This window comes from Muntiacus reevesi, chromosome 19 (genome assembly GCF_963930625.1).
Source record: "Muntiacus reevesi chromosome 19, mMunRee1.1, whole genome shotgun sequence".
NCBI classification, from domain to species: Eukaryota; Metazoa; Chordata; class Mammalia; order Artiodactyla; family Cervidae; genus Muntiacus; species Muntiacus reevesi.
The window spans coordinates 42,531,488-42,558,449 of record NC_089267.1 but is presented as its reverse complement, the minus strand read 5'-3'; the positions used below and the strand labels follow the sequence as shown (position 1 = coordinate 42,558,449).

The 26,962-nt window shown below is 34.1% G+C and overlaps 1 protein-coding gene across 2 annotated transcripts in view; it reads left to right on the top strand.

Moving 5' to 3' along the window:
- Positions 1-3,242: 3,242 nt before the first annotated feature.
- LIN28B (lin-28 homolog B) overlaps positions 3,243-26,962 on the top strand; it is a 120,462-nt gene continuing 96,742 nt past the window's right edge. Inside the window, exons 1-2 of one of the 2 annotated variants that reach the window (XM_065911695.1) lie at positions 3,243-3,276; positions 11,253-11,440. In XM_065911695.1, coding sequence (XP_065767767.1) covers positions 3,243-3,276; positions 11,253-11,440 — 222 coding nt within the window. Of the gene's footprint in view, positions 3,277-10,440; positions 10,451-11,252; positions 11,441-26,962 lie in introns of those variants that run through there. The other variant, XM_065911696.1, reaches the window with a different exon arrangement.

The window sequence follows — 26,962 nt, the reverse complement described above, 5'->3', positions numbered from 1 at the left end:
CATGAAGCGCACACATTCATGTCAGCGTTGAACTTCCACATCTAACATTTTGTTTCATATGTGTATATGCTATACTTAAGTTACAGTAAGTGTAAATAGATACTGTGCTTTAGGTTTTACTCTGCTTTTGTACTGTGTTCACTCTGGTGTTTGTGCTAGGTTTGCTGTGTGACTTTAAATAATCATTTAAAAACTTTACCCCCAACTAACTGTTCTTCTAAGCAAGGAAAGTCACATTTCTGCCTACTTTGCTTTACAAAGATAGAGACATACTGTAAATAGATTGTAATTTTTTATAAGCCATGCATGAAGTGAATATTTAGCAAACTATAATGTACTTTATGCTTACATTATTTTGAAAATACTAATGATAAGAAACAAAAGTTTGTTAACTTTTTGTAGATGTTGAGAAATTATGGTGATGAGAATAATGAAATAAATTTGCTTTTATTATGGTGAATATTCTTGATTACTAAACCATTCTTTGCCAACCTGAAGTTACTGTTGCATTTTATTAATATTAGAAGTAAAATCTAACATGATGTAAATTGAATTTAAATAAAGTTCTCAATAATGTGTAGCAGTATTTTATTTATTATTACTCAATTCTCTGGGCTTAACAGCTTGTCAGTTTAAATAAATTTTAGTATATAATGCATAGTAGTAATTGTTTTCCTTTACATTGAATAGTTACAATAGTAGATTAACAACAATATGTAATGTACTTGAAAATATTATTTTACATATTTTGCTAGGAGGAAATATGAAATCAAGTGTTTGTAATGAAGGGTGTTAAATTAGGCAATTTTATATTGGTAAGTCTATAGTATATTTAAAATAAAATTATTTTAATAAAGTTACTTTATATGTACATATTTTATATTTGCAATAATCAAATGATTGTGTATCACATTCTCTTGAAGAAAAGATAGTTTTTAAGAAAAATTTGTTTATATGTCCATTTAATTCATAAAAGGCATCCTAGAGATAGTCAACCCAGGTTCAGAAGTTCATTGTCATTGATTCATTAAAAAATATGTATTAAACACTAAAGAATGTTAGGATTACAATGATGAGCTAAATATACACTCTCCTTCCCACCATAGAGCATAGAGGTAAGTTGGGAGAGCGAGCAACATCTTCATGAGCAGTTACAGTTAACTTCAGTACAGTGCTGAATGGTAGAGGCATTGTACTGAACAGTAAGGAAAAGAGGGCTAAATGGAGATTTAAATGATAATTAGAGATTATTCTAGTGAAGGGGCAGATAAATGCATTATAATAAATAAAAATGCCTATGTATAAAATTATAAAAAAGCTGGGAATATTTCATTGCTAAGAATTATTTTCATTATTTATCATTATTATTTCTTTTCAAAAAATAGTCACCTATAGTAAGAATATGAACTTTTAATATTATGAATATTTTATATAACATTAGTCTATCATTCCTATCATAGTTGTTCATATAGATAGATTTTCATGTTCGTATTTAAACAATTCTACTTTCTCTTCCAACTCCTTTGTTTTTGAAAATTTTTAAATCATTATTTAACATCATTAGAATATATTGATATCTGTGAAATAATTCCACCTTTTCCTTTGAAAAGGATGATAACATTAAAACTATCAATAACTGAAAACATCACATGTAAGTTTGGATAGTGAAAAATCTAAACAACTTTATCATTCAGAGTGACTGGACTTCATTCAACCCAGAGAGCTCTAGTTAGAAATCTTAAAATTGAATAATGTTGTTTAGCTAATTCTTACACCATTTGATGTTTCGTTTATTAGATCTATCATTTATGGTAAGTTTGCACCTGAATTATTTGAAAAAATAATTTTTGCAAACACTTTCTATGTTTTTTCCACAGCTTTTGAATATGTTATTTTGAACTTTTTTTGTAAATATAAGCAGAGAAAATTAAGCCTGGGCTGTGGGCTATTAGAAAAATATGAGCTACGTTTTGCTAAAATTTATGTGTAATATTTAAATACACCCTCACATAAACCAAATGTGCAAAATTAATATAGGCTCAATGTAAAGGAAAAGTACATCAGTTAAGTTTTGATAATGAATTTTGTTAACATTAGGATCTGTCATTATTTCTGTATTTTGGTTGTAAACAGAGGATAACTGAAGGATTTAATGTACAGGGGTTCACGTGCCTTTTGTTCACATTCTTCCTCTATTCTTTTCAAATCTTACTCAGTGGAGTTGTCATCCTTTGTAAGAAAAATCTTGGGTCAACATTCAGTAGAACTCTGAATTTGGAAAAACCTCCATTTTGCTTTGAGAAAAAACAGATTGTGACTTGAGAACTTACACATAATGATTTATTTTTTTGTGAACTGATTTAGTAGATAAAGAGTGTAAAACTTAGTTAAGAGGGGAATGACATCCTGGTAGTAGCAGGTGAGTGGATGCATGTTCAAACCAATCTATTTTGCAAGCCATAATAACTCTGACCTGAAGATAAAAATGATAATTCAGTGGTCATCAGGAGTTTTAGTTGCAATTGCTCTATTTCATTACTGGGTGACCTCTTTATTGCAAGTTTTACTGTACTGTGACATCTGCCAGTGGATATATTTGAAAATCATTACTTACTCATTTTTAAAAAAGAACTGTTTTTTCTTTATAAAATTTGTATTAATGCACATTAGATTCCTTTAGTTAAATTTATTCAGTGATTAAATTTACCACCATTAAAGTTAATTTTTTCTCCCTAAGTATTTATATGTAATAGACCCAGGATCAGTGGTGTAGTATCACAAGTAGAGTCTCATGATTTATCTTCTAAAAGATGCCTGAAGAGAATAGTCAAATAAGTTCATCAAAGAACACAATATTGTGGGTTGGGTTCATTGTTAACTGTGGTTAAAAAAAAATGGGATTCTTGAATTGCAGTGTAAAATTAAATATTACAAAATTTTTAAACTGCATTGTTTCTGAAATCTCGAGATTGACTACATCTTAATAGGTTTTAGAACGGTTTTTAAACTACTGTCCTTGAATTGGAATGAAAGGCAAGTTTATGCCAATTGGTTATCTAATTTTGCTAGGTGAGTCTTAAATTGTAAAAAAAAAAAAAAAAGTTTACAGGTCACTTCACAGAGTCAAAACCTAAGCATTTTACTGCTTTCTAATGAGCCATTAAGCTGAAGAAGAGTCAATTAAATGAGCAATTAATGTAGTACTGATTTGAGCTCTCTGATTTTAGGTTCTTCAGAAGACAATGAGGTCATTCAACCAGGTTTCATCAGCCCCAGGTTAGTCTTTTTTTCAATTACATTTTTACTTAACTAACATTTATTAAAAAAGATCACTGGAGGCATATGAGAAAATGTGACAGCTCTCAGAAATTCTCCACTGTGGCAAGATGGGTACCACATATTCTACTGTACTCCAGATTGCTTCATTTATAAACTGGTACTCCCACCAGAATTGCAAGGGTGAAATCTAATTAACTCTTTTTCCTCCTAATTTTAGCAGTATTGAATTTTGTGATCCCTTTTTCCCTGTCTCAGGCAAAATAGATAATATTTAGATGCTTATGGACCTGAATAAAAAGTAGTTGTGGCTTGTTCATTTTTGTAAGTCCTTTTGTAAGTTCATTTTGAAAAGAGGCACTCACAAGTATTTGTTAAATTAACGACAGAGACTTGCTGCTGTTTTTAAATAATTTACTGTAAGATAAACAGTGCGATATATTAGACATTTTTTTCAGGAAATTAGAGAATTTTCCTAATCTAGGAAAGTCCCATTTATTTTGCTCTTCACCAGTTTGTATCAAATTAGTTGCTCGTTATATTATTAATAGGCTTCCATGGAGGCTCAGATAGTAAAGATTCCTCCTGCAATGCAGGAGACCTGGTCTGATCCCTGGGTTAGGAAGATTCCCCTGGAAGAAGGGACTGGCTACCCACTCCAGTATTCTTGCCTGGAGAATTCCTTGTACAGAGGAACCTGGCGGGCTACAGCCCATGGAGTTGTGAAGAGTGGACATGTCTAAGCAAATAACATGCTATTAATACAAAATGAGTCATGTGAACTTTTAACATCTTAAACCTACACTTCAAAAATATATATCTTTTCATTTGTTTAGGTGTACTTTAAAACTTAAGTTTTTGATGTATAAATATTCTCTTGTATTAGTGAAACTAACTGAAAACTGACAGCACTCTTCCTTCCAAATGGTTTTATTAGTAACAGCTTCCCTCTTGGCTCAGCAGTAAACAATCTACCTGCCATGCAGAAGACACAGGAGATGGGTGTTCAGTCCCTGGGTGGGAAAGATCCCCTGGAGGAGGAAATGGCAACCCAATTTTCTTGCCTGGAAAATTCCATGGACACAGGAGCCTGGCGGGCTGCAGTCCATGGGGTTGCAGAGTTGGACCCACTGAGCCCTGAGCACTCATGCATGCGATAATGTATTATTCTGGCTTCTGCTCTTGTGGACTTACTGTCTTGGCTCTTCTCTTGACTAATGCTATCAAAACTCTTAAAAGCTATAAGATGACAGAGTTCATGAGCATTTTTAAGTACAAATAAAAAGATATTATTCTAGTATTAAGCTTATCAAATACAGGATTGTAGGTAGAGAGAGGAAAGCAGTAGGGTTCAAAAGGTTTAGTGAGGAGACCACTGATTGGCATTGTCTTTTGACAGCACTTTACTTTTTTTCTAGAGTGAATCCTTTGACATAGAGGTGATGCTCTAAAGAGTACCATGAAAAAGAAGATTCTGAAAAGTTGCTACAATATATTAATTTACCAACTAGTTTCCCCTTACTGTCGATTGTGGTTTTCCTCTGGGGGCAAACTGGAGGCAGTCCAGAGGCCTTTTTCTCTTCTGCTGGAAGTAATGTTAACACCAATGTGTTAAGTGAGTGCAATAAAGTTTCATGTCTGTGTTTCCTTGTGATTAAAAAGGGGTTGGCCAGGGAGAGGTTGCACTTTCCCCCAAAGAAAGATTATTGTCAGAGATTACATTTATGCCTAAAACTTGAATATCATCTGCTGCAGGGTCCTCACTTTGCAGGTAAAGAAACTGAGGGCCAGAGAAACTTAATGATCTGAGGTCACAAGGTCATCAAATGGGACCAGAACTCTGGCCTCCAGTTTGTAGCTGGATGCTTTTTCTCCACAGATTTTCCTCTCACACAGACATCTTTAAAGCCTGAAGACTTCTTCTCATTTGCCTCATCTTTTACTTTTGTACTGTTTTTTCCCTTTCCATTTTCCTCCTACCTAACCTTTTCCCCCAAATAAACCGAAAATGAAGATATTAAAGGAAATACCTAGGTGTTAAACAGCCCCTACTCTTAGTTATTTGTTTTGATGAGATTAAGTTTTAAAGAATAAACTTTCATTCATTGCTTTCAGAGGGGGGAAAATTGTATGCTTATATTATTTACTGTCATTTCTGTAGACTCAATGTTTATTGCAAAAAGATCTTTTAAGTTATGAGGCATACCTGTTCAAGTAGTACAGGTGAAAAACATGGGACTCATTTTTTGAAATAAAACACAAACTTCATTTTGTGCTATTCTGGGCAAGGTATAACTAAATGCTTATTACTAAATGATTTCTCTAATATATTGCTGTCATAATTAAAATTACATAGCCAAGTATTTGTTTAGGACAATTCAGAAAATATTTGGGAGGAGTGATAATAAAATTTTTATTTTTTTGTTTTAATTGAAGTATGTTAACTGATTTTTTTGCTATTAGCTTTAAAAAATAAAACTTTTACAAAATGATGGTGTTAAAGTAATATCCCCTTTCTGAAATAATTTTGTTGTTCTAAATACTTAACTAACCAAAATGAAGAAAACGTTTGCAAATGCTTGTTTTCAAGCATTGTAATGCTTGAACTAAAGAGGCAATTTGGAAAACTTAAAATGCCATCGTTTTCTGTATTTCCAAAATTTTATTTAATTATACCTGGGGAAATATGTTAAAATATTTAAGGAAGAATTTTCAGAGGTTTTTATAGCTGTGTAAAAATTACCAAATCGGAACAATTGTGTTAAGACAGAGCATTTTGCTTTTAGATAAGGAAATTAAATGAGAACGGAATTGTGCTCTTTGGGAAAAAAAACAAATAGCCCCCATATTCTAAAGTGCCTCTGTTGTAAGATCAACAGCAGAGGCACTCCTTTCATTTGACTCCGTATTGTAAGAATTTCAAGAAAGTTACTTGCCAGTAAAGGAGTTTACTGAAACGCAGTGGGAGGGATCGGCAAGTTTGCCCGACGTGCGGGTCCGCAGCTTTTGGGCGGGAAACCTCGCGCCGCGGGCAGAGAAGGGGTTCCCTAAAATCGCCCCTGGTCGCCCTCCTCGCCCTCTGCCCCCCACCGGCTTCCCCACCGACGGCTTTTCTTGACCCTCCAAAGGCGCACGGCGACGTTTTCGTGGCTTCCCGAAAGGTCGGCGGCGCCAGGGGTCTGAAGACAGCTCCATTTTAGGCACGGCCTGGTCGGGGAGTAGGGGGTGGGGTGCTCCTTTTCTTGGCTGCTTCTGATAACGGCCCCCCGACTTCACTTTTCTAGTTGCGGAGACTTTGACATATCACAGATGAAGAGATCAGATTATAAATGATACATGTCTGGAAATGCAGTGAAGGTAGCAGATTGTGCCAAACGTTGCCTCCATCCCAGTGGAGGCAAGGGTTCCTTTTGTTCGGTGTTCGTTTGGTTGGGACAAAATGACTAACGTGAAAGTACCCTAACTGGTGAGAAGCCCTCAGGCTTCTTTGGAAGGGCTAAACTTCTAGAACTGAGGTGGTGATGTGGTGAATAGAGAGAAAGGTGACCGGAGAGAGAGGGGCGAGGAGGTGGCAGGGGCGGGCGGTGGAGGGCAGGGGCAGAGCCGCCGACCTGGGGTCTCGGCGAGCCTGGGGCGCGGGGCGAGGGGGAGCGGGCTGCGGACCCCGGCCCGTCCGCCGGGCGGGGAGCGCGGGTGGAGCCGCTCGCCGCGGTGCCGCAGCCCCTCCTAGTTTTAAGAAGAACCGAAGCATTGTTTCAGCTGTGTAGAAGTCACTCATTGCTTTTACTTGAAAACAACAACGGTGGGCTCTGGGACCTTTTTCGGCTGCTTGCATTGTACTGTTGGAATTTTTAAAAGAAAGAAAAAATGGTGTATTTCGTTTCTTAACTGTAGAAATTTTAGATTGTGATAACCAACGGGCATTTAATAGGTTATTTCCTTGATTTTTTTTTTTTACCCCCAGTGTGTTGGGGATTCTTTGTAGCTACTTGAACTCATTTTAAAGACATTTTGAAAGAAGTAAGATAAATGAAGCTACTGAAACATTTGGCTTCCACGAGTATAAAACATGCGTTTTGAGTCAAGCACAGGTCTTTCTGGCACTAAAAACAAGTAGGAAATGAGAAAAAAATTAAAACCAGAAGACTTCAGGAAGGTGACAAATTGGAAAGCGTTCTAGGAGATTCAAGGGACCATTTTAGGTGAAAGAAGAACTCTATGAGCTTAAAAAGATTATGGTTAGTTTTAAACAAGGATCTTAGGCTCAAAAGATTGAGGGCAAGGAGCAGGAAAAGATGAGTCTATTTTCAAAGACAGTGCCACATCCCTGAAATGGAAACTGGTATTTTCTGTCACTGTCTCCTTTCTCTTCCCTCCCTACCATTCCCTTCCCCGTTTCTCCTCCCTCCCCTCTCCCCTCGTCTCCTTTCTTTTCCTCTCCGCACTCCCCCTCCCTCCACCAGGTATGTAAATGCATTTGCCTTAAATTCTCTGTGAATGAATGTTAGAGGATTTCTCAAAGTTCCCGGTTGGAAAAAGCTTTCTACAAGACTTGAAAGGCCGATGTCCCTCTCAGGAAATGAATGAGTCGATAACCTCTGACACCAGTGACCAGTCCAGTGAACCCTACCTTAATTCCACTAATACTGGAGGCCCCCATTCCAGCAAAACTGAATCTCATAACCCATATCATCCAAATGTGGTTCACTTATGGTATTTCCCACTTTTCATCTATGTATTTATAGGTTTGAATTTCATCACATTGAACAAATAAGAATCAGAACCCACCAACATGTTTCTGAGTTTATGCTGATTAGGCCATTTTCTGATTAAAAATAAACATAGATAAAATATTGTTTATCATAGACGTGTGTCAGTGACAAAACTAAATTACACTGCCTGTGAATTTTATGATAATTTTACATAAATAATGACATCTCCTCAATTGTGTTAATACTTTTCATGTTATTTCTGTTATCAGATGTTGATTTTTAAAAGTGATTCATTTAAAATATTAAAACCCCCACTATTGATTTAATTTTTATATTACCTGTTATTTAAAATATTTAACCTGGAGTACCATTGTTAAAGTTATTTCATTATAGGTCAGTGTAATCAGTTGATTTCTAATAAAGTAATGCCAAGTAAATTGTTAGCAATTTTTTTTTTTTTTTGAGAGCTTCAAGCTTTGGGGACGCCTACAAAATCATTTGCATTTTTATACTTTTTCTTTCCTCCCTACCAGCTGGCACATGGTTATCTCCCCCTCTCCACCAAAGTAAATAAAATGAGATAGCTTTGCTCCCTTTCTTGAGAAACAACAAAAGAAAGAAACAGACGAAGAATCTTTTCAAATTCATCAGTCTCCATTGAAGCCTTTTACCACAAACAGCTGAAAATAATTAATTTATATACATCCATTTATTTCAGATCTGAACTAATTAGTATAATTGTCCATTTCATTGTTTAATATGGGGAGGAGGTGTAAATAGGTGGATTCTGTGGGTTTTCCAAAGCTTTTGGACTCAGAATCCCTACGTTTTAGTTTGTGTGAAACAGTGCTAAGAGTTAGGAGTGTGTTGGGGAGGTGGATTGCGGGTTTGGTGGGGGAGGGTAAACTCGGTAGCTTTGCCGAAGGGAAGTGGTATCTGTAGAGTTTCTCGGTAAACTGCTTGTTTAAGAAAATGGGGGGTGGGGTGGGGGAAAGGGTGGTGGTGCGTTTAAATGTTTCAAAGACCGGTGTTATTTTATATTCTAAAGGAAATCAAGCATTTCCAGTTGATCTATAGTGTTTACTGTAGTAGTCGATGAGGGAGGCAATATTGGTGTCAGCATCTAGTAATCAACAATCGTTTGTAACAATCTGAAAGGTAAAAGGATAAGCATTTTGAGGCTGGGGGGGCTGGCCGTGGAAGGGACGGTAGGAGCCTAATCCGTTATTAAATTTTCGTTTATTCAACTCTTGTATCCACTGGTAGTGCACTTTTAAAATGTCAGGGTCCAGTCAATAAGATGTGAATTTACCTTTTTCCTCCCACTGGCCCCTCTTTTTCACCCCTCCCCCCACCCTCGCCCGCTGTTTCTCCCCCACCTCTTTCTCTGGCTCCTCTTCACCTCGCCTGCCTGGCGCTCCCCTCCCCCTCCCTGCCCATACATACGTCGCCTTGCTCTTGGGGAACAATCGCCACTGATTGAGGTTCACTCTATGTTAGGCTGGAAAACTGGGCTGTTATTTAGGAAGTCATTAATCACATCTCCTCTCCCGGAAAGAGATGGCGGAGAAACCTGTGAAGTACAATTCCTTACCAACCCCCTCCAAAATGTTCCGAAACGGTAAACCTAAACACAATTTGACTGCATGAAGGTGATAGCGATTTTTCCGGTAGGATTTTATTTTAAATTTGAAAAATATTTCAGGGCACAATCAGGTACTTGTGTGCATTTCTGTTACTGTGGGTGTAGGTTACCAATATATAAAGTTTCATGGATGTGTAATTAGGTTCAATTATATCCTTTGTAAATTACGTATTTTCCTCTAAGAATTGAATCAAATGTGAAATTTGCATCCTAAACAGGTTTGTTGTTACGGATCAGTTGAATTCTTGGGGGGGGGGGGAGCATAACATCGGTTGCTTTATTTAAATGGCTTTTCCCCCCTAAATGAGATTATTTAGACAGGCTTGTGTTTAAGGCACGCGTGTGCACATATATGACTGTGCCGTTTCTCTAAATCGACGATTCACAAGGACCCTCCATTGTGTTTAAATAAAAGCACGAAATCGGCATTCTGATTTATCGTAAAGAAGCGTCCCAAATTGTCTTTAAGATAACATGTTTGAGTTTTTCGTGTTCATTCATAAATTATTTTGATGTCAGCATAGATGAAATGGCGATTGGTTATCTCTTCCTCTTGCCAGCCCCTTAAGGATCCGAGGTGAAATTAGTAGCAAGAAAGCATGTAATTGACAAAGTCACGTGTGCTCAGGGGGCCAGAAACTGGAGAGAGAAGAGAAAAAAAATCAAAAGAGGGAAAGCACATTAGACCATGCGAGCTAAATTTGTGATCGCACAAAATCAAGATGTTAGATTGATGCAGAAGACCACTCCGTTCCAAAGGGAAAGTTTTCATCTCACGAGTTTGGAGCAGAGGGCCCGTGGGGCAACATGGCCGAAGGTTAATTTTCTTTTCTATTGTTTTACTGTGATTTTCTCTCTTCCTTCTCCCCCTCCCCCTCTCCCACCCTTCTTTGCCCGTCCCCCCCTTCCCCTTTTTACCCCAATACTGAGCAATACCCCCACCCCCCCGTCGCGCAGTGGGGCTTTCTGCAACCTATTGTTATAGATCTCCAAAAATGTTTTGTACCGCCCACACTGATTCACAACTTGAAAAGCTTTCAGGGGGCTATTGTTTGAATTGTTTGAGTGTGATTAAGCGCAGTTTCAGTTAGTGAGCCCGAGAAAACTTTTATACACCTGCCCCCTCCCCCATTCCACCCCAACTTTAATTGAAAGTTATTGGGGGGGAGGGGAATGCACATTGCAAATAACCCTGGATTCAGTGCTGCCGCATGTGCATTAACTAGTTCTAATCATCTTCATGATTTCTTTCCTCCTCGTGCATGCCGGAAAGAGTTAGTTTCGCTGAAAATTTCTTTTTATAAATGGGATCACTGTTAAATCAGCAATATGCAAGTAAAGTATCGCATGCTGAAAAACGAAGTTAAATGAAAAAGTACACGTATGTACAGAAACGTGGAAGTTGTGATCGATAGAACATTGTGGCTTCCTCCCTCCTCCGCTTCCCCCTTTAACCCTTTAATTTATTTTCTGCAGAAAAAAGGAATCAACCATTTAGTAACTCCCCCCCCCCATTTCCGCTCCCCGATCCCCACTCCCAGGCAGGGTTCCCCCCCCCCCCTTTGAATGAACTGTTTGGGACTACTGACTAACTGACTTTTTTGTCCTGTTCTACTCAGGCGGGGCAGGCAAAGGTGGTGGAGAAGAGCCCGGGAAGCTGCCAGAGCAGGCAGAGGACGAATCCCAGGTTTTGCACGGAACTGGCCACTGCAAGTGGTTCAACGTGCGAATGGGATTTGGATTCATCTCCATGATAAGCCGAGAGGGAAGCCCCTTGGATATTCCAGTCGATGTATTTGTACACCAAGTAAGCCAGACTGTGGTTTTTTTGTTTTTGTTTTTATTTGTTTTTTGCTTCCCGTCTTACCTTTTTCTATGTGGAGGAGCAGACTGGTAGTTTTGTCAACTGACTTACAATAATGTGTCCTTCAAAATCTTCTTTAAAATCACAAGTGATTGCAGTTTTTAGGGTATGTGCATGGGCTCTTTCCTGCGTGTCTTTTCCTAAACAGAAAATGAAATCTTTGAAATTTCAGTCCTGAGTGCTGGTTGACTAATTTCCCCTCTTCTTTGCACAGCGAAATTGTCGTAGTGTAGCTTCCGGTGTTACTGGTTACATTATGTGGCTTGTGTCTGGGAAATGAGTGGGAAATGAATTAAGAAACGATGATCATACTAAGTTAAAAAACAAACAACTGCCAACTTGTTACTATAAGAAGCTCTAGGTACCCTTATTTTAGACACCTCTAATCACGGTAGCTTCCCCAATTATTTTGTATTTGCCTGTAGTCATTGGTAGATCAAGTTAAAATAATTTGTTTTCACAGTAAAATAAAGTCGGACATTGTTGATCTAGTATGGATATGAAGAAATGCAGGAGAGGATTTTTGGTAATCAAACATTTTAGAAACGTGCTCCGTGTAGGGCATAGGTCCAAGGATACTGTCTCTTTAAGAGACTGAACTCAAAAAAAACATGTGGCCAGTGGCGGCTCGAGTGTGTGTGTTTAAAATGTACTAGTCGCCTACTTGGGGCATATTTCCCCAAGCTGCTTATATTGTGTTGTAATTTTAAAAGATGCTTAAATACCAAATATGATGTCTTTTCTTCTCATTTTTGAAGTTTTATCCGGAAACAAGAAAATGAATACATCTTCCCCTTTCCTTCTCTTCATAGTAAAAAAGGTATCTACAAGTTTGCAAGCTTGATTATTTCATCCAAAGAAGTTGGAGAAATATAAATGATCTGTAATGAATTATTCCAAGTAAAGGAATTTAAGACTAAAGAGGTTTATTTTAGCTTGACATCTTTAGTTAAAATGAATTGAATGCATGGATATCAGTCCTACAGGTTGACTAACATAGATACATGCAGGAAATACTTAGTGTATTTGCAAAAACATTATGTTTTGATTGATAGTACGTTGCATGTTCCTGGTAATAATTTACAACCTCCTTTCCTCCCTAAGGAATATCATCTTCAAATTAAGTATATAAACAATAGAAACACATGAAACCATTTTGTTTTGATCTGTTGTCCTGTGCCTTGCTGGGTGGTGTGTTTTCCTTTCCTAACGGCCTGGCTATCATTATTGCTTGTTTACATGTGGAAGGATCAGCATAATCTGTGAATTGAAACAGGGTTTAAATACATAAATAGAAGTCCACAGACAGGCTACTGGATTTTATGCCTCCTATTTTATATGGCAGAATGAAGGCACATTTTCTGCTTTTCTCCTCCCTACAGAGAATGACTGAAATCACTGACAAATCCATCTTCTCGCAGACTCTGGCTTTCCCCCCTTTGAACCTTCTTTAGGTTGTTAAATTGTTCTTTACAGTCTCATAAATTTGTTTTATAGATGAATGAAAAAAAATAGCCCTTTTCTTCTTTGTCTTATGACACCTTGTTATAATTTGGTTTTCTGTGTTTACCTTTTAATATATTCAAATATTAGACATTTTATTAACTGATATTAATGTTTAGAACAATGAGTCATCCAGTTGTAAGCTATTTCATGGTTATATGTTCATAAGCATTCCTATATCTACCAAATTAAGAAATGCTGTATTGCTGGAAAAGTTTTTTTTTTTTAATATAAATAGTGAACAGTTTCTAGAGTACAACATAGATTATTCATATTAGATTTACCTTAATCTTCTGTTACACATCATGTATTTACTAAAGAATAGTATTAAAATGATGTATATTATTTAAAAAAGGTCTCAAATTATGTGTATTTTTCATAAAAATAGTCTGGATATATTCTTAGGAAAAAGTGTAAAAGTCAGTAAAACTCAAGTATTAGTATTTTTGTGATGTAAGAAAAAACAGGGCAGTAATAATCTTTAAATTTAAAATTAAAAAATGATATTTAAGACCCCTTTTTAATGGTTACAGTATTTGTGTTTTAAAATATATTTATTTTTCTCCAGGGAAAATTATTTTGAATCAGTTTCTTTGTTATTGTTTCTGGTTTTGTTTCTTCTTGACTTGGATGCCTAGGTGAAGGGGTTTCTGTCTTATATTTATAACATATAAATTGCATATAACTCTCATGAATAATTATTTTGAGGAAGACAGGATTCCACTGATTTCAGCCAAGCAACTGCAAGTAACAATTTTATGGCAGTAATGATGTGTGCAGGTATCATGTGAACATCACTTTACAAAATCAGGTTGTATTTCAGGATCATTTCATAAAAGTTTTTAAGACATTTAAAAAATTATTTCTTAGCTGCCATTTTTACTATATAAGCATTTTTGAAAGCATACTAGATTTTATGTATAATTATAAATTAGATTTTCCCCATTATATACATATTATTTTGTAATGAAAAGGCATCATAGATAATTAAGAATTTTAAATGTTTAACTGCAGTGTCATCTAATTATTATTTTAAATATATGAAATAACAGAGTTTTTTGGACTGTTTAGAAGTACATGTGTTACTGGAGTTTTTAAAAAGTATTCTGAAACATGTTTTCAAGAGTATATATTAGGGGAAATTAAAAAAATGATTTTAGTTACTTTAAAATAATATTTAAAAATTCATGCCAAGGCACCCAGGATATTTTTTTCTCCTTTACAAATATTGACTGCAAAGAACTGCACATCAAAAGCGTTAAGTTGCTGTGAAAATTAAGAGAATATATGAATGTGTTCTTAAAATAGAGCTGGACATTTTTGGTTACATAATTCTGTTTAAAATTTATTGTCAAGAAACAGTCAAACTTTGATTTAGTTTCTATTATGTCACCAAGTCCTGAAAAATAAACCCAAGACTTAGGTACTGTCCTTTCTCTATCTTCAGACCTGTTGATAAACATAATGAGACTGCTGTTTGAACATGGTGTGTGACCATTGGTTTAAAATGACTGTCTTCATTGGACTTCCTGATGTTAACTGGTGATTTAAATAATCGTATTTTTATGGATTTGTAATGAATAGATGTATTTTGACACATGTTAATAGTGAAACATTGATAGCATTCAGTATGTTTTAAAACTTAACAGAAAGGTATAAATGTTATATTTGTGAATTTTGTCATAGCTCTCTAAGATATTCCTTAAAATTTTTGATAATGATTTAGTTTGTAAACAGGATACATTTGTAGGAATTTCTTACTTAAGCAAACAGTGCAGAACAGGATTTTGTCTCTCTGCTGAAGGAAGAATACAGATGGTTAATACAGATTTGTAATGAGAATGTAGGTGCTTAATACAGATTTGTAATGCAAAATGTAGGTGCTTAATAACACATTTGTAATGCAGAATATAGGTGGTTAATACAGATTTGTAATGCAGAATGTAGGTGCTTAATACAGATTTGTAATGCAGAATGTAGGTGGTTAATACAGTAGGAAGTATAGCTTCCTACTCAGGTTATGTCAGATTATATAAGTGCTAATAATTAATACTCTTATCAGTTTATTATTATTAATATGTTTTTAAAAATTTGCACCCACAGTTAGATTGTAGAGTAACATGTTTAAATTACCTGGAAAGGTCTCTGACAACTTTCTGAAATATTGTAATCTTTTAATAGGACTTAATATGTGATGATATTTTTAAATGAATCACATGGTAATTAAATACTAGATCCTTTATGAAGGAGGGCAATATTACTCAATAACTACCTGTTGATGTTATTATGTAACTTTTTTTTTTTCATTTATTTTTATTAGTTGGAGGCTAAATACTTCACAACATTGCAGTGGGTTTTGTCTTATGTAACTTTTTCTTTTTTTTTTTTAAACTTTTTCTTTATGTAGATTTTTACATTTATTTTTAAAGTCATTACCTCAACTAATAAGATAAATGATTATTTGAAATTCGTTTTGTCCAGAGGAAGGATAGAATCCATTCTCCTTATTACCCTCTCTACAGCTTATTTGCATAATAATATTTTCTTGCAGAGTTATGTATTTGGGAGTGTTAGCCTTCAAGTAGTATACAGAGAATTTTTAACAAATATTTCATTTGCTTCACAATTTATGTAAGAATTTTTTTCAAAAATGACCATCATTTAGCTATTATCTCTTAGTTGTCTTCAATAGTATTTTAATTTGCTTTTGAAGTCTTTATTTACCTTTTAACTATTGGTGTTTTCTTCTTATGCTTTCTATTTCTGATTTATAGTTTGATGTTTTTGGAGAATACAAATGCCTGTATTACAAAGATTTTATATATTTATGTTCCTTTTATTACTTTCTCAATAACATTTCAAAGAATAATGGAAATAGAAGAAATAAGTAATTATTACAATATAGGATATAAAAATACTTGGAGATGGCTAGCATTTAAATATATAAAGATTGAAGTATTATACACAGTTCAGCTGACGTAGGACAGAGTTCATGTCTGAGTCTGTTTAACATTAATTAGCTACATAGTTATGAAAGTTAATTTACTACAGTGTGCTCATGTTTAAGGGTTTTTCATAATGTTTAATTATTAATTTATTAGCCATATCACTTTTGTTATAGTTTAGTATGAAACCATTTTCCAAACTCAGAATACATATGATTATTTTTATCCTTGGTGCTGTTGATAAATGTCACTGTAAAAAAAATACATATATTTAGATCGAAATCTTGGAAATTTAAAATGTGATCATGTAACAGTTATAGCTAATTTGTTAGTGAGTTATGCATGTTAACATTTTGAAAATGGTTCCTAAAACTACTAAATTTTCAAGATGAATTACCCAGTTGACCAATTTGGAAGAATCCCAAGTGAAATGCTTTAAAGTCATTTAATCATAAAGTCACATTTAAAGGTATTTAAATAAACATTTTATAAGGCTTTAATTATTTTAAAAGATACTGGGTACTTTCCCTCTGGTTTTCAAATGGTGATCCATTTTCAGGACCACTTATACTTCTGAAGTGATATTCTTATTTGGTTTAAACATGAAATGCAAATTGTGTACATAATTAAGACATTGTCTTTCCCCCTCGTTTTAAGCAGTATTGCTGTAACTTAAATATTTCCCTCTTATTTTTGATTCTCCTTTTTTGAAAAGACCATTCACAGCAAATGAAGGTGATAAATTGAAGAATTGTTTTTTAAACAAATATGTAAGTTGCAAGCCACTTACAAGTGTAGCATAACATCTTTTAACCTATCTTTGAACTCATCTCAGAGTTCTTGGGTTGCTTAACAAATTAAAAACTTGTTTTGTTACCTGCCCTCAACATGCTAGGTCCTTTGTTGTAAATTTTGTTGCTTTTGACACCAAAGAACCCTAATAAGGGTTTGAATTTGAATTATCTTCCTGTTCAGAAATTACATAACTATTAGAGATAGTTTTGTATATCTTAACTGAGCAGTTTTACTGGCATTGGGAATTAAATTTACTAGTTAAAAATATGATGTATATAGTTTTTATTTCTAAACCAAGTATAACCTCAATAAGTAAAGTAAGGATATTTCTAACTAATGAAACTGGAAAATTTTTACTTTAAATATGATATTTTGTAGACTTGGTTTGAAACTTAATATTGAGAAATTTCTCCTTTGGAAGTTCAACTTGTTCAGTATGTAGCATGGCATTGTAACATACAGTCAATACGGAACAAATTATTTGTATTCTCTAAAATAATTTGATAATATTTTCTAATAATCAGAAAAATTGATATCAGTAATATGTTAAAAAACAAATTGTAGATCAGTGGGAGTACATGTAAAAATGACTTTTTGAAGAGTATCAGTTGAGTAACAGAAGTGTTCATTATGTTGCGTTTTGATACATCAGGATTAATTTTATCTTCTATCTGGCAATGAATTAGAAGATTATCTGATGATTGCCCCCCTTCCTATATCTAAATTTTGACAGTTTAGAAATGCTGTCTCAAATAAGTTTTATAGATAATTGGTAGCTTTAGTCTTATATTTCTTTCGATAATCAACCGTAAATTGGAATAAAAGTACCTAACTTTTGGTGGATTTTGAAGACTAGAGCTCTACTGTATAAACTGCCTAGCAAGTATTTGTTGACTAAATAAACTAAACTGTAAGCTTGTCTTTGCCACGATAAAATCTTAAATTAGTTATATATATGATATATAACTCAGTAGTATATATTTGTGTAAGAAGTTAAATTGTTATCTTTTATGTGTTCTCTGTCAAATTAGACAAAATATATTGCATAATATTATAGCTTAATTTTAATGACAGTGAACTATAAGTCGTCTTATTATAATTTTGTGGTATACAGTATGGTTTAATATTATTTAACACATGAGTATATAAACTAAGACTTGGACGTAATTTTGTGATGTTTTTGTTTTACTGCTAATGGTTTGTTGTATCGTGAGGTTTTGCCTGTGTATTCAGGTATACATATTCAGTTTGTATATTCTTTAGTGTAAGCTAAGGGGAAGATATGAAATACTGTCTTCAGTAGACCTACTGTGATAGTTTAATACCTATTGCTCTATTAATAATTATTTAATCCTCATGAGATACAGTGGTATAGAGTCTGGTCAAATAGATCAGTGTTCAAGTCCCAGTTTATTATGTCTGTAGGGCAAGTAAGTTACCTTGTCAGTGTTTCAGTATCTTATAAAGGAGGGGACAAGAACGTACGGTCTTTGTATAGGGTTATTATGAGGATTAAATGTTATTACACATGTAAAGCATTAAACCCAGAGCTGGGCAGATCTTAAGGACTCAGCAGTGTTTGTACATAGTTATTATGACAAAGGAGATGTCATGTGGTAGAATGAGGGAGAAAATACCAGAAAGGAAGGCTTGAGTTTGGCTGTGCCACTTGGGTGGAGTTCTTTCTTTTGGCTAGTTGCTTCCAAGGAGCTTCAGTATTCTCATGGGTAAAATGTGGCAATAATGACTTCAGTCTCTATTTTTGAGGGGTGGGGTAAGGGTCAACTGAGGTAGCATACATGAAAATCATTTAAGAATTCTAATGATCCGGGTTTAGTTTTCATCCTTATTTCAAGCACTGTATTTTTAGTAACACTTTCACCAAATAAATCATTGTCAGAATTTTCAAAAGATACTAAGCTCATGTCAGGTTTTTTTGCCTTGTCAACTTAATTGCGGTATAATTTATATAGAATACAGTTCACCAAAGTATAAAATGAGATGAGCTTTTACACATTGTGTAGCCACCACCATCATGATACAGAACATTTCATCACCCCAAAAAGATCCCTTGTGCCTATTTGTAGTCATCCTTGAAGAAGAAAGGCTCAGTTGTCCTGAATGATATCGATGTCATATTTACTAGTTAACTGCCTTGTTTTCTTTTAACTTTGTGTCTTTAGCTATAAGCAACAATCCGGAATCCTTTATGAAATACATTCCACACTTATTTTATGTTCTTTGTTTGTTTTTGTTTATTTCTGCTTGCCAGTGACCTTTTCCCCACCGGTAGTTTCTGTGCTTGTGAAAAGAAGATTAATTAGTACACATTTCACTAATCTTCAATCTTAATTTCATTTATCCTAATGGTACTTTTTCACACACATAAACTGCTTGCCTAAAGGACATAGTTAAGCTTATTGATATTCATATTTCTTGTCAGAAATTTAATGGATTTCTTTCTCAACTGAGTTTTTGTAGATATTCTTAGAGTTTTAAATCAGCAAAATGGCTGTATCCAAGTATTAACTTTTAAGAAAATGGTTAATCTAAGAAAAACTTATGGTTCAGTAATTTATCTATTCAGCTATTTTTTTAACTGATCACATACTAAGTGTAAAGACTTAATAAGAATTTTGCTCTCCAGATTGCTGTATGTTCTTCCTATTTTCTTTCTTTTAGCAAACTTCTTAATAAGATTTTTCCAATTAATTCATGTTCTTTTCATACATGGTATGGAGTAGAGACTCATTTTCCCATGTACTATTCACTTTCTTTTTACAAAGTTTAATTGTGTTCCTCTACCAGTAGTTTGGGGATAATTATGATGAAAAAAATAATGTTTGCTTTTAACCTTCTGAACTAAATGCAATGATTTCTCACAATCATTCTCATTCTCATAAGTCTTACATAGTTTTCAGATTTCATGTATATAAACTAAACTATTTTTAGTATTGCTGAGAATCAGGTTATTTTATTGTGCTATTAATAATATGCTTAATTTTTACCAGTTTTTGTTATAAGACATTTAAAAATCAAACCCCACTGAAATTTATTACCTTTGTTAACCTTAAAGGCAGCTTCTATTTTAAAATCTTGTATGTTTGCTAATAGCTAAAATATTTATTGTTTTATTCTATATTATATAAATATTCCTTGTAAATGTCAAGTTAATTGTACTTTGGCCTTTATCTGTTCATGAACATTTCCAAAGCTTTGTAAGCAATTCCCTAAGTCATTATTGATAGAGACTGGGATGTTCCTAGCTACTATAATTTCTAAATTTTTTTTATCTTAACATGTTTTCTTTCAAATGAATTATCTTTAATTCAGTCTGTAACAGAAGTCTGACAACACAGGTTATATCTATCACTTTAAATACTTAATAGATTTAAATACTTAAATACATTGATGTGTTATAAAACTTGGAATGAATTCCATCAACTTTTCTCCAAAGCTCAGATTTTTATAACACATCATTTTGCTTACAATATGGCAACACTGGTGCTTGGAAACTAATTCCACTTTTCAGCAACTCCTTTAAATAGATTAAATGATACTAGAGACGCGTACCTAACACAGTTAAAAGTAAGCCATACATTTAAAAAGATAAATGAATATATCTTTTTCAATTTTAACAGAAAAAACAAAAAGCTTCTCTTTTTAGGATTGGTTAAACTGAGTCAGAAACGTAATCGCAGTCTTGACCTCAATTTTTATTATTTTTTTTTAGCTCTCTAATTAAAAATTTTAGTTGAATACTAAATCTCAGGACAGTTGGATTTGCATGTTTGCCCCTTTCACTGTTTCCTCCCCCATGCCATTGAAGAATTTTGAATGGGGAGGAATTTGCGCCCTTTGGCTCAGGTTGCAGACCCACTTGATCAAGCCAGAGAAGCCAGGGTCAGACTATTCATTGCTTATCTTTTCCTTGGGCCACTTGTAAATCCTGCCTTTCTGCTCTGCAAAAAATCTCTTTATATTAGACTTATAATAAAGTCTGGAGAATGAAAATTAGCCTAATAGTTGATGCTTGATTGTGAATCCACATGGGTTAATTTCACTTTTTTTTTGAAGTTTTTCATGGCATTACAGTTTATTTGATGTACATAATTTTGTTTAAATGCATGCTATTTCATTAGACACCAGTAAAGTATCCTCTTGGTAGTGAAAGTATGATATATAATTTTATATCTCAGGTTGAGATTTAACATCCTTGAAATGTAGTAATTACTGTTAAGTAAATTAAATTAGTTAATTTGAATTAGATCTGTAAAAAGCCCCAAAGTATTTTGTTTTGAAGTGCTTAATTTCTAGCATGTATGCTGACACTTAAAATTTGCCTGAATCAATTATAGCACAAGTTTATGAACTGTATCAATAATGGTATAAAGACTTTAAATATAGACCCAGGTTTAAACAAACACAAAACACTTTGTTCTTATCTCAGCATCCCTTAAAAGTATACAGCTCTGGTTCAAGCCCTCAGGACCACCCATCACCCTACCCTGGACACTGGATACTCCTATTTATTCAAGAAGCTTGTGAAGTATCTGTGTGTCAGTGGGGGGATGGTGTGTGTATCTGTGTAGGGAATCACAGTTAGGTGATTTTAGCCCAACAAAACAGCACCGTTGTTTATAAACTGAATTACGTTTCAGTATCTGTAGAATTTTCTAGTTGTAAAAACCTAATTTACATTAAATATGTGTTATTTTACGCAAGTGCTGGTTGCAGTTTTCACATTTTTGATGCTTTCAGAAGGTTAGAGTGGGCGTCCATTAAGATTAACCTCAATCCATTACAGCTTTTTGGCTGGCAAGCCCCACCCATTGGCCTTGGATAGCTAATACCGAGCTTTTGTTTCTTCCTGTAGAAAGGAAAGGAAAGAAAACTGTTCTTTCTTTCTCATTGTGTAAGTCATGTGACTTCCCTATTAGTTAGTTACAGAGTTGAAATGAATCTCAAAATACATAAGATATCAAAGGTTATGTGAAGTATTTATTGAAATGTGCCCCTTATTTAATTCCTGTGTTTTATGCATTAAAATATTTGTTTTGAATAACTATACCTTATTTTATATCCATGCATTTTTTTAGAAAGCCAAAAAGATAACTAAAGAGATTTAAAAAATAATACTGATCTTTTTATCTATATCATGGTAATTGCTTAGTTTACTCATTTTTCTCTCAGTTATCTTGTAGCATCATTTGAGGTTTCTAAACTGTAGCTTATTTCTCAGAACTCACAGTGTAAAAAAAAGGAGTGGTATTTGAGATGATTTTAGCAAGGAAAATTTGCTGATAGCAAAAAAGAAATGTGTTATAGGGCTGCATGTAAATACAAGAAGGAACTAATTGGGTATATTTCTTTTTGCTCCTCTTTTCTCTCACCTCTCTATAATAGTAAGCAGTGTAGCTAGCTGTTGGAAAATGCTATCCAGCTCTTAGAATATTTACACTGATGGTTAGTCTCAATTTGGTGATTTAGTCATGATGTTACAATTTACTATTAAATTTTTAATCTTTAAAATTATTTTAATCTGGTTTTAAGCTGTTTTCCCAAACCTTTAAAATCTATTTTAGTAAATAGTAGACCTTTCTTCAAATAATAAATAAAATATTTTTAAAAACAGTCGTTCTAAAAGAAGTATCCTGTCGATGATTTTTAAAATATAATGTTCTTTGAGAGTGATATTTCCCTGCACATAAGTATTTTTAAGACTTCTAGGAAGAATGCTTCTGTGTTTTAAAATCCTGTATGCATTTTTATTTAAACTGTGTTTCAATGAAATACATTCTTACATAAAAGCATTTTTTCTTACATCTTGTCATAGTCTAATAGATTAAAAAAGGCAATGATATTTAATGCTATGATTTTGCTATTATCCAAAGTTATTTGGTTAGTTAAGATTTTTTTAATATGAAAATTTTGTGAAGTTATGTAGAAAAGCTGCTTAAGTTTAAAAACTTAATACTGGGTTATCAATTTGTAAATAACCAGAATCTGGTTTGAAGTCAGTAATGTGCTAGTCCATGTTTTCATTGGCATTAAAATTCATAGTAAGTGATTTATTTTGCATGTGCTTTACAATTGAATATTTGAACTTCCAATTATTTCATTAATGTTACTTTTAAATAATTATTGATATTTAGTGTTTATAAATTGCCACTAAAATTTTCCTTTGAGAAAAGGTTTAAGATACTAAATATTTCAAATTTGTGATACTCCTTTATTTACCATTTGGATAACAAAGTATTCATAAAACACCAACAATCTATCTTTAAGTATTTGAATTAGTACAGGCATTTTTTTGGTTGAAATAATCCATTTAGTATCTTAGTGTCCGTCTGACTTTAACATAACAAATTAAGAAATAAAGACTAGTTAAAAAAGATTACTACCAGGTTTTTCTGTGTAACATGCTTTTTTTAAACTTGGATATCAGAAAGTGAAAAGTTGGTTGCTCTTCCCTTTATCATTTATTTTCCTCCTGCTAAAGTTTTCTTTAACTTGGGTGGAAAAATCTCATTTTTTAAATGAATTTAGATGACTCTAAGTCTCTTCATGTTCAGTCAGAAGTATTAATACAAGCTTTATTTGTGGGGAGCAATACCACCTGGGATATTGCTACTTGTTTTCATGAGGGTTATTGTAAATATATGATTGATGAATCACTTGATTTCTGGACTTCTTTCTCCTAAAATAAACTTTAAAGTAAATGGGAAATGATTTTTCAAATTGTTGAAATATCTGAAGGTCTAAGTACAAAGGGACATTTGTTTCAGTACACATTGTTTATGGTATTTTCTTTTAAAGATATTCTAAAAAAAAAAGATACTCTAATATAAAAAAGTCTTAATATGTAACCTTTGAGAAGTTGTCTTATTAGTTATTGACCACTTTTCCTGATTTTCTGCCTTTATTTTTAAAGTATCTGGTCACTATTAAGTCATTAATATTCCTAAAGGTAATCTATAATGCCCTATGAGATTCAGTGTTGAACATGTATTCAATTATTCAAATTCACAAAATTGAAACGATTTTTTTGAATATCTCCTAAGGCATAGGATAGGTCTTTAGTAAGATTTTGACAGAACAGAATTCATTATTTTGATATACATGTTTAGATTTCCATTTTTAGCTGTAAATTGAAAAAAGAAATTACCCCAATTATTAAAGCATTATGTTGTCCCAAAATGATTCCCTGCCCTAACATTATCATTTGATCTGCCACCAGGAATTATTACTGCCTTAAGTGGTGTCTCTTTAGTGTCCGCCTCCCCCTTTTCCCCTCCCCCACTCCCCTTCGGGAAGGAAGCCTGGGGCCCTGGCTCTCGAGATACCAGGAAAAGCAATCACTCAGCAGAAAGTGTCTGTCTTTAGCAGAAGTATCATCCCTTGGAGAAGCGTGTAGTTGAGGAGGTTAACAACAGATTAATTAGAGTTTATCAAATTTACTTTACATTCATTTAGAATGCACTTTTGGTACAGCTGGATATTGTGGTGTTATGAAAAAAGAAGTCAGCTTTGTCTCTTTTAGGCATTAGCAAAGTCAATTTAGTCCTTCACCACTTTTCCTTCTTAGCTTCGATTGAATATTTTATACTGTTCCTAAAGGGTGTTGCCAGTGGCTTTCCTAACTTTGAAGAGGAGAGTGAGTTCTGAATGAAAACCATGAGTGGTTAGGTAATTTTAGCATTTCTCAACATTTACTTATTGTTTGAAGTATTTTCCTGGATTTCCAAAAGACAGTATATATGAACTGTTTCACTCAATGTCAGTTGTCATCTAAAGACAATGTTTGTATGTCTAGCACATTTTTGCCTAGAAGGCTTTTTAAACCACAAACTGACTCATAAGGTAGGCTAACAGTGAAAATAAACCGATACTGATAGATCTAGAAACATTTTAATTATTTACTTCCTTAGATTGTTCATAAAGTGCTTTTTTTGTTGGTTTCAGGATGAGTAAGGAAATGCAGATTTAGTAGGGTAAACACTAAATTTTGGCCCAAGCTTGCTGAAGGGCCCAAGTTTCTTTGTGCTATAGATGTTTGGGCCACCATTTCTTCATCTTAAAGTGCAATCCCTTTTCTTAGCTCCACATGTGTTTAAGTCTCTCATACTTTGATCCTTTGAAAAAATTAAGCAGCATGGCCATGGAATCTCACAATGAACCTAAAGAGGATTTCAGAAATTATAGTTCATGTCTGAAAGATAAAAATAAATAATATAATAAATAATATTGTGTAATACTTATGTTTTATAGAGTAAATCAAAGATGTTTTGAAATTTTTGAATGTTGTTTACTGAAAGGGCAAATATAAAAGTAAAATTTCATGCATATTTCAAATAATGTAAAAATAATGAGTATAAGTAAAATTTTGGTAGAATAGCTTGAAAAAGACAGAATATAATCATATATTCCTTTCTGTTAGTCTAGCCCCTCTCCAGATCAACAGACATTTGTATTTGGTTTGTTACAGCCACTGCTGATGCTACGGTCCCACTACTACCATTCCCTGGGGATAGACCCCAGTTTACCATCATTTGATCCTGTCTTCCCATCATCCCCTGTATCAAGGTTTCTATTCGGCCAACCAAGAGACTGTTCAGCTACAGCCAATCAATATTGTAGATATGACAGTGATTATGACATCAATAACAACAGAATGATAATAGTGTCATGTAATTTTATAGTGTTTGCATGTGCAAGGTACCATGCTAAGCATATTACATCCTTAAGTTTTCGCAAGTCTGAAAGATAGTTACTATTATTGTCTCATATTTACAGATGGAAAAAAAGATCTTAGAATTAGAATTGCCTAATTTACCCAATTGAGCCAACAGTATGACTCCAGAGCAGTGCTCTTGACTCTCTGGGTTCCAGCTACATTTTTAGCTGTTTTAATTTTATATTGATGTGCTTATCTTCTGCTAAGTGCTTCAGTTTCAACTGTGAGCCACAATCAGACACGGATTCTGATTCTGACTTCACAAATTTAAAGAACAATAGGGGAGACAGACAGTCAGACCACATAAATGAAAATAAAATAAAAACCACAATGAGCGCCTTGAAGAAAAGGTACATGGTCCTGTGAGTATAATTGTGAGGGCTCTAACCTAGTTTCAGGATCAGGATGACTACTTTGGGGTAGTAAATTTGTGATGAGAGTAGAAAAATTAGTAGATAATGAATAAGGAAAAGAGTATTCCAACAGAGGAAGGGAGAATGTAGAGAGGCAGGAGGGAAAATGAACGTTAGCTTTACAATGTGTTAGGATTAAAAGATCAGTAATATCCTGTCCCTGTCTTTAAGAAGCTTGCAGTTAGTGGCGTGTGTGTGTGTGTGTGTGTGTGACCAGTGGTTACCGCAGAGTGATAAGTGCTAGGATAAGAGCATTAAGGCATTGCCTGTGCTTTTAGTAGTGAGAAAAGCTTGATGAAAGGAGACGCCATTTGAGATGTGCTGAGGAAATACCTGGGAGGGCATTTCGGATCGTACTTGTGCAGAGATGAGAAGTGAAAAGACCCTCTACGAACCAGTGTGTAGGTAGAGTGCCAGATGCTTGCTGGGTGGAAGGAATAGGCAAAGGGCACGTTGGGACTGTGCTGGAGGATGAAACTCTCAGGCCTGGGTGGGCCAGCTAGAGATTAGGCAGGTTTATCCATTGGTCCCCACCTTAAACATTGCTATTTGTGAATTTCTTTAAAGTACTCCTGCCCCTGAAAGCTTCATTGGCTATTTGTTTTTAAATAGAATTTAGATTTTTTAGCCAGGCACTCCAACTCTTCATGACCTGATTGAATCTACTTTTACAGTCTTTCGTGTCATACTTATTTAAATTGTTATCTTTGTCAAGTCACAACGTAGCCTATATGTCTTTGCCTCTTCCTCTTGACACAGACAATACTGTCTTTCCCCTAAATTCCTTTCTACATTTGCCTCTGGAAATTCTTGCCATCTTTGAAAATCCAGCCTCAAATTCAGATCTTTTTGCTGAAGACTTTCCTCATCATTCTAGCTAGAATTGCCTGCTTACTTCTTAGAAACTTCAAAACTCTGTCACAGATTGTCTTCTGTTAAATTTTGTTGTGTCTCCAACTAAATTGTAAACTCTTGAGTGGAATTGTCTTACCAAATTTTGTATTTTGTGCAGTATAATGCTTTTGATAATTCATACACAAAAATATTTCTTGAACATTAAAAAAGTGTAATA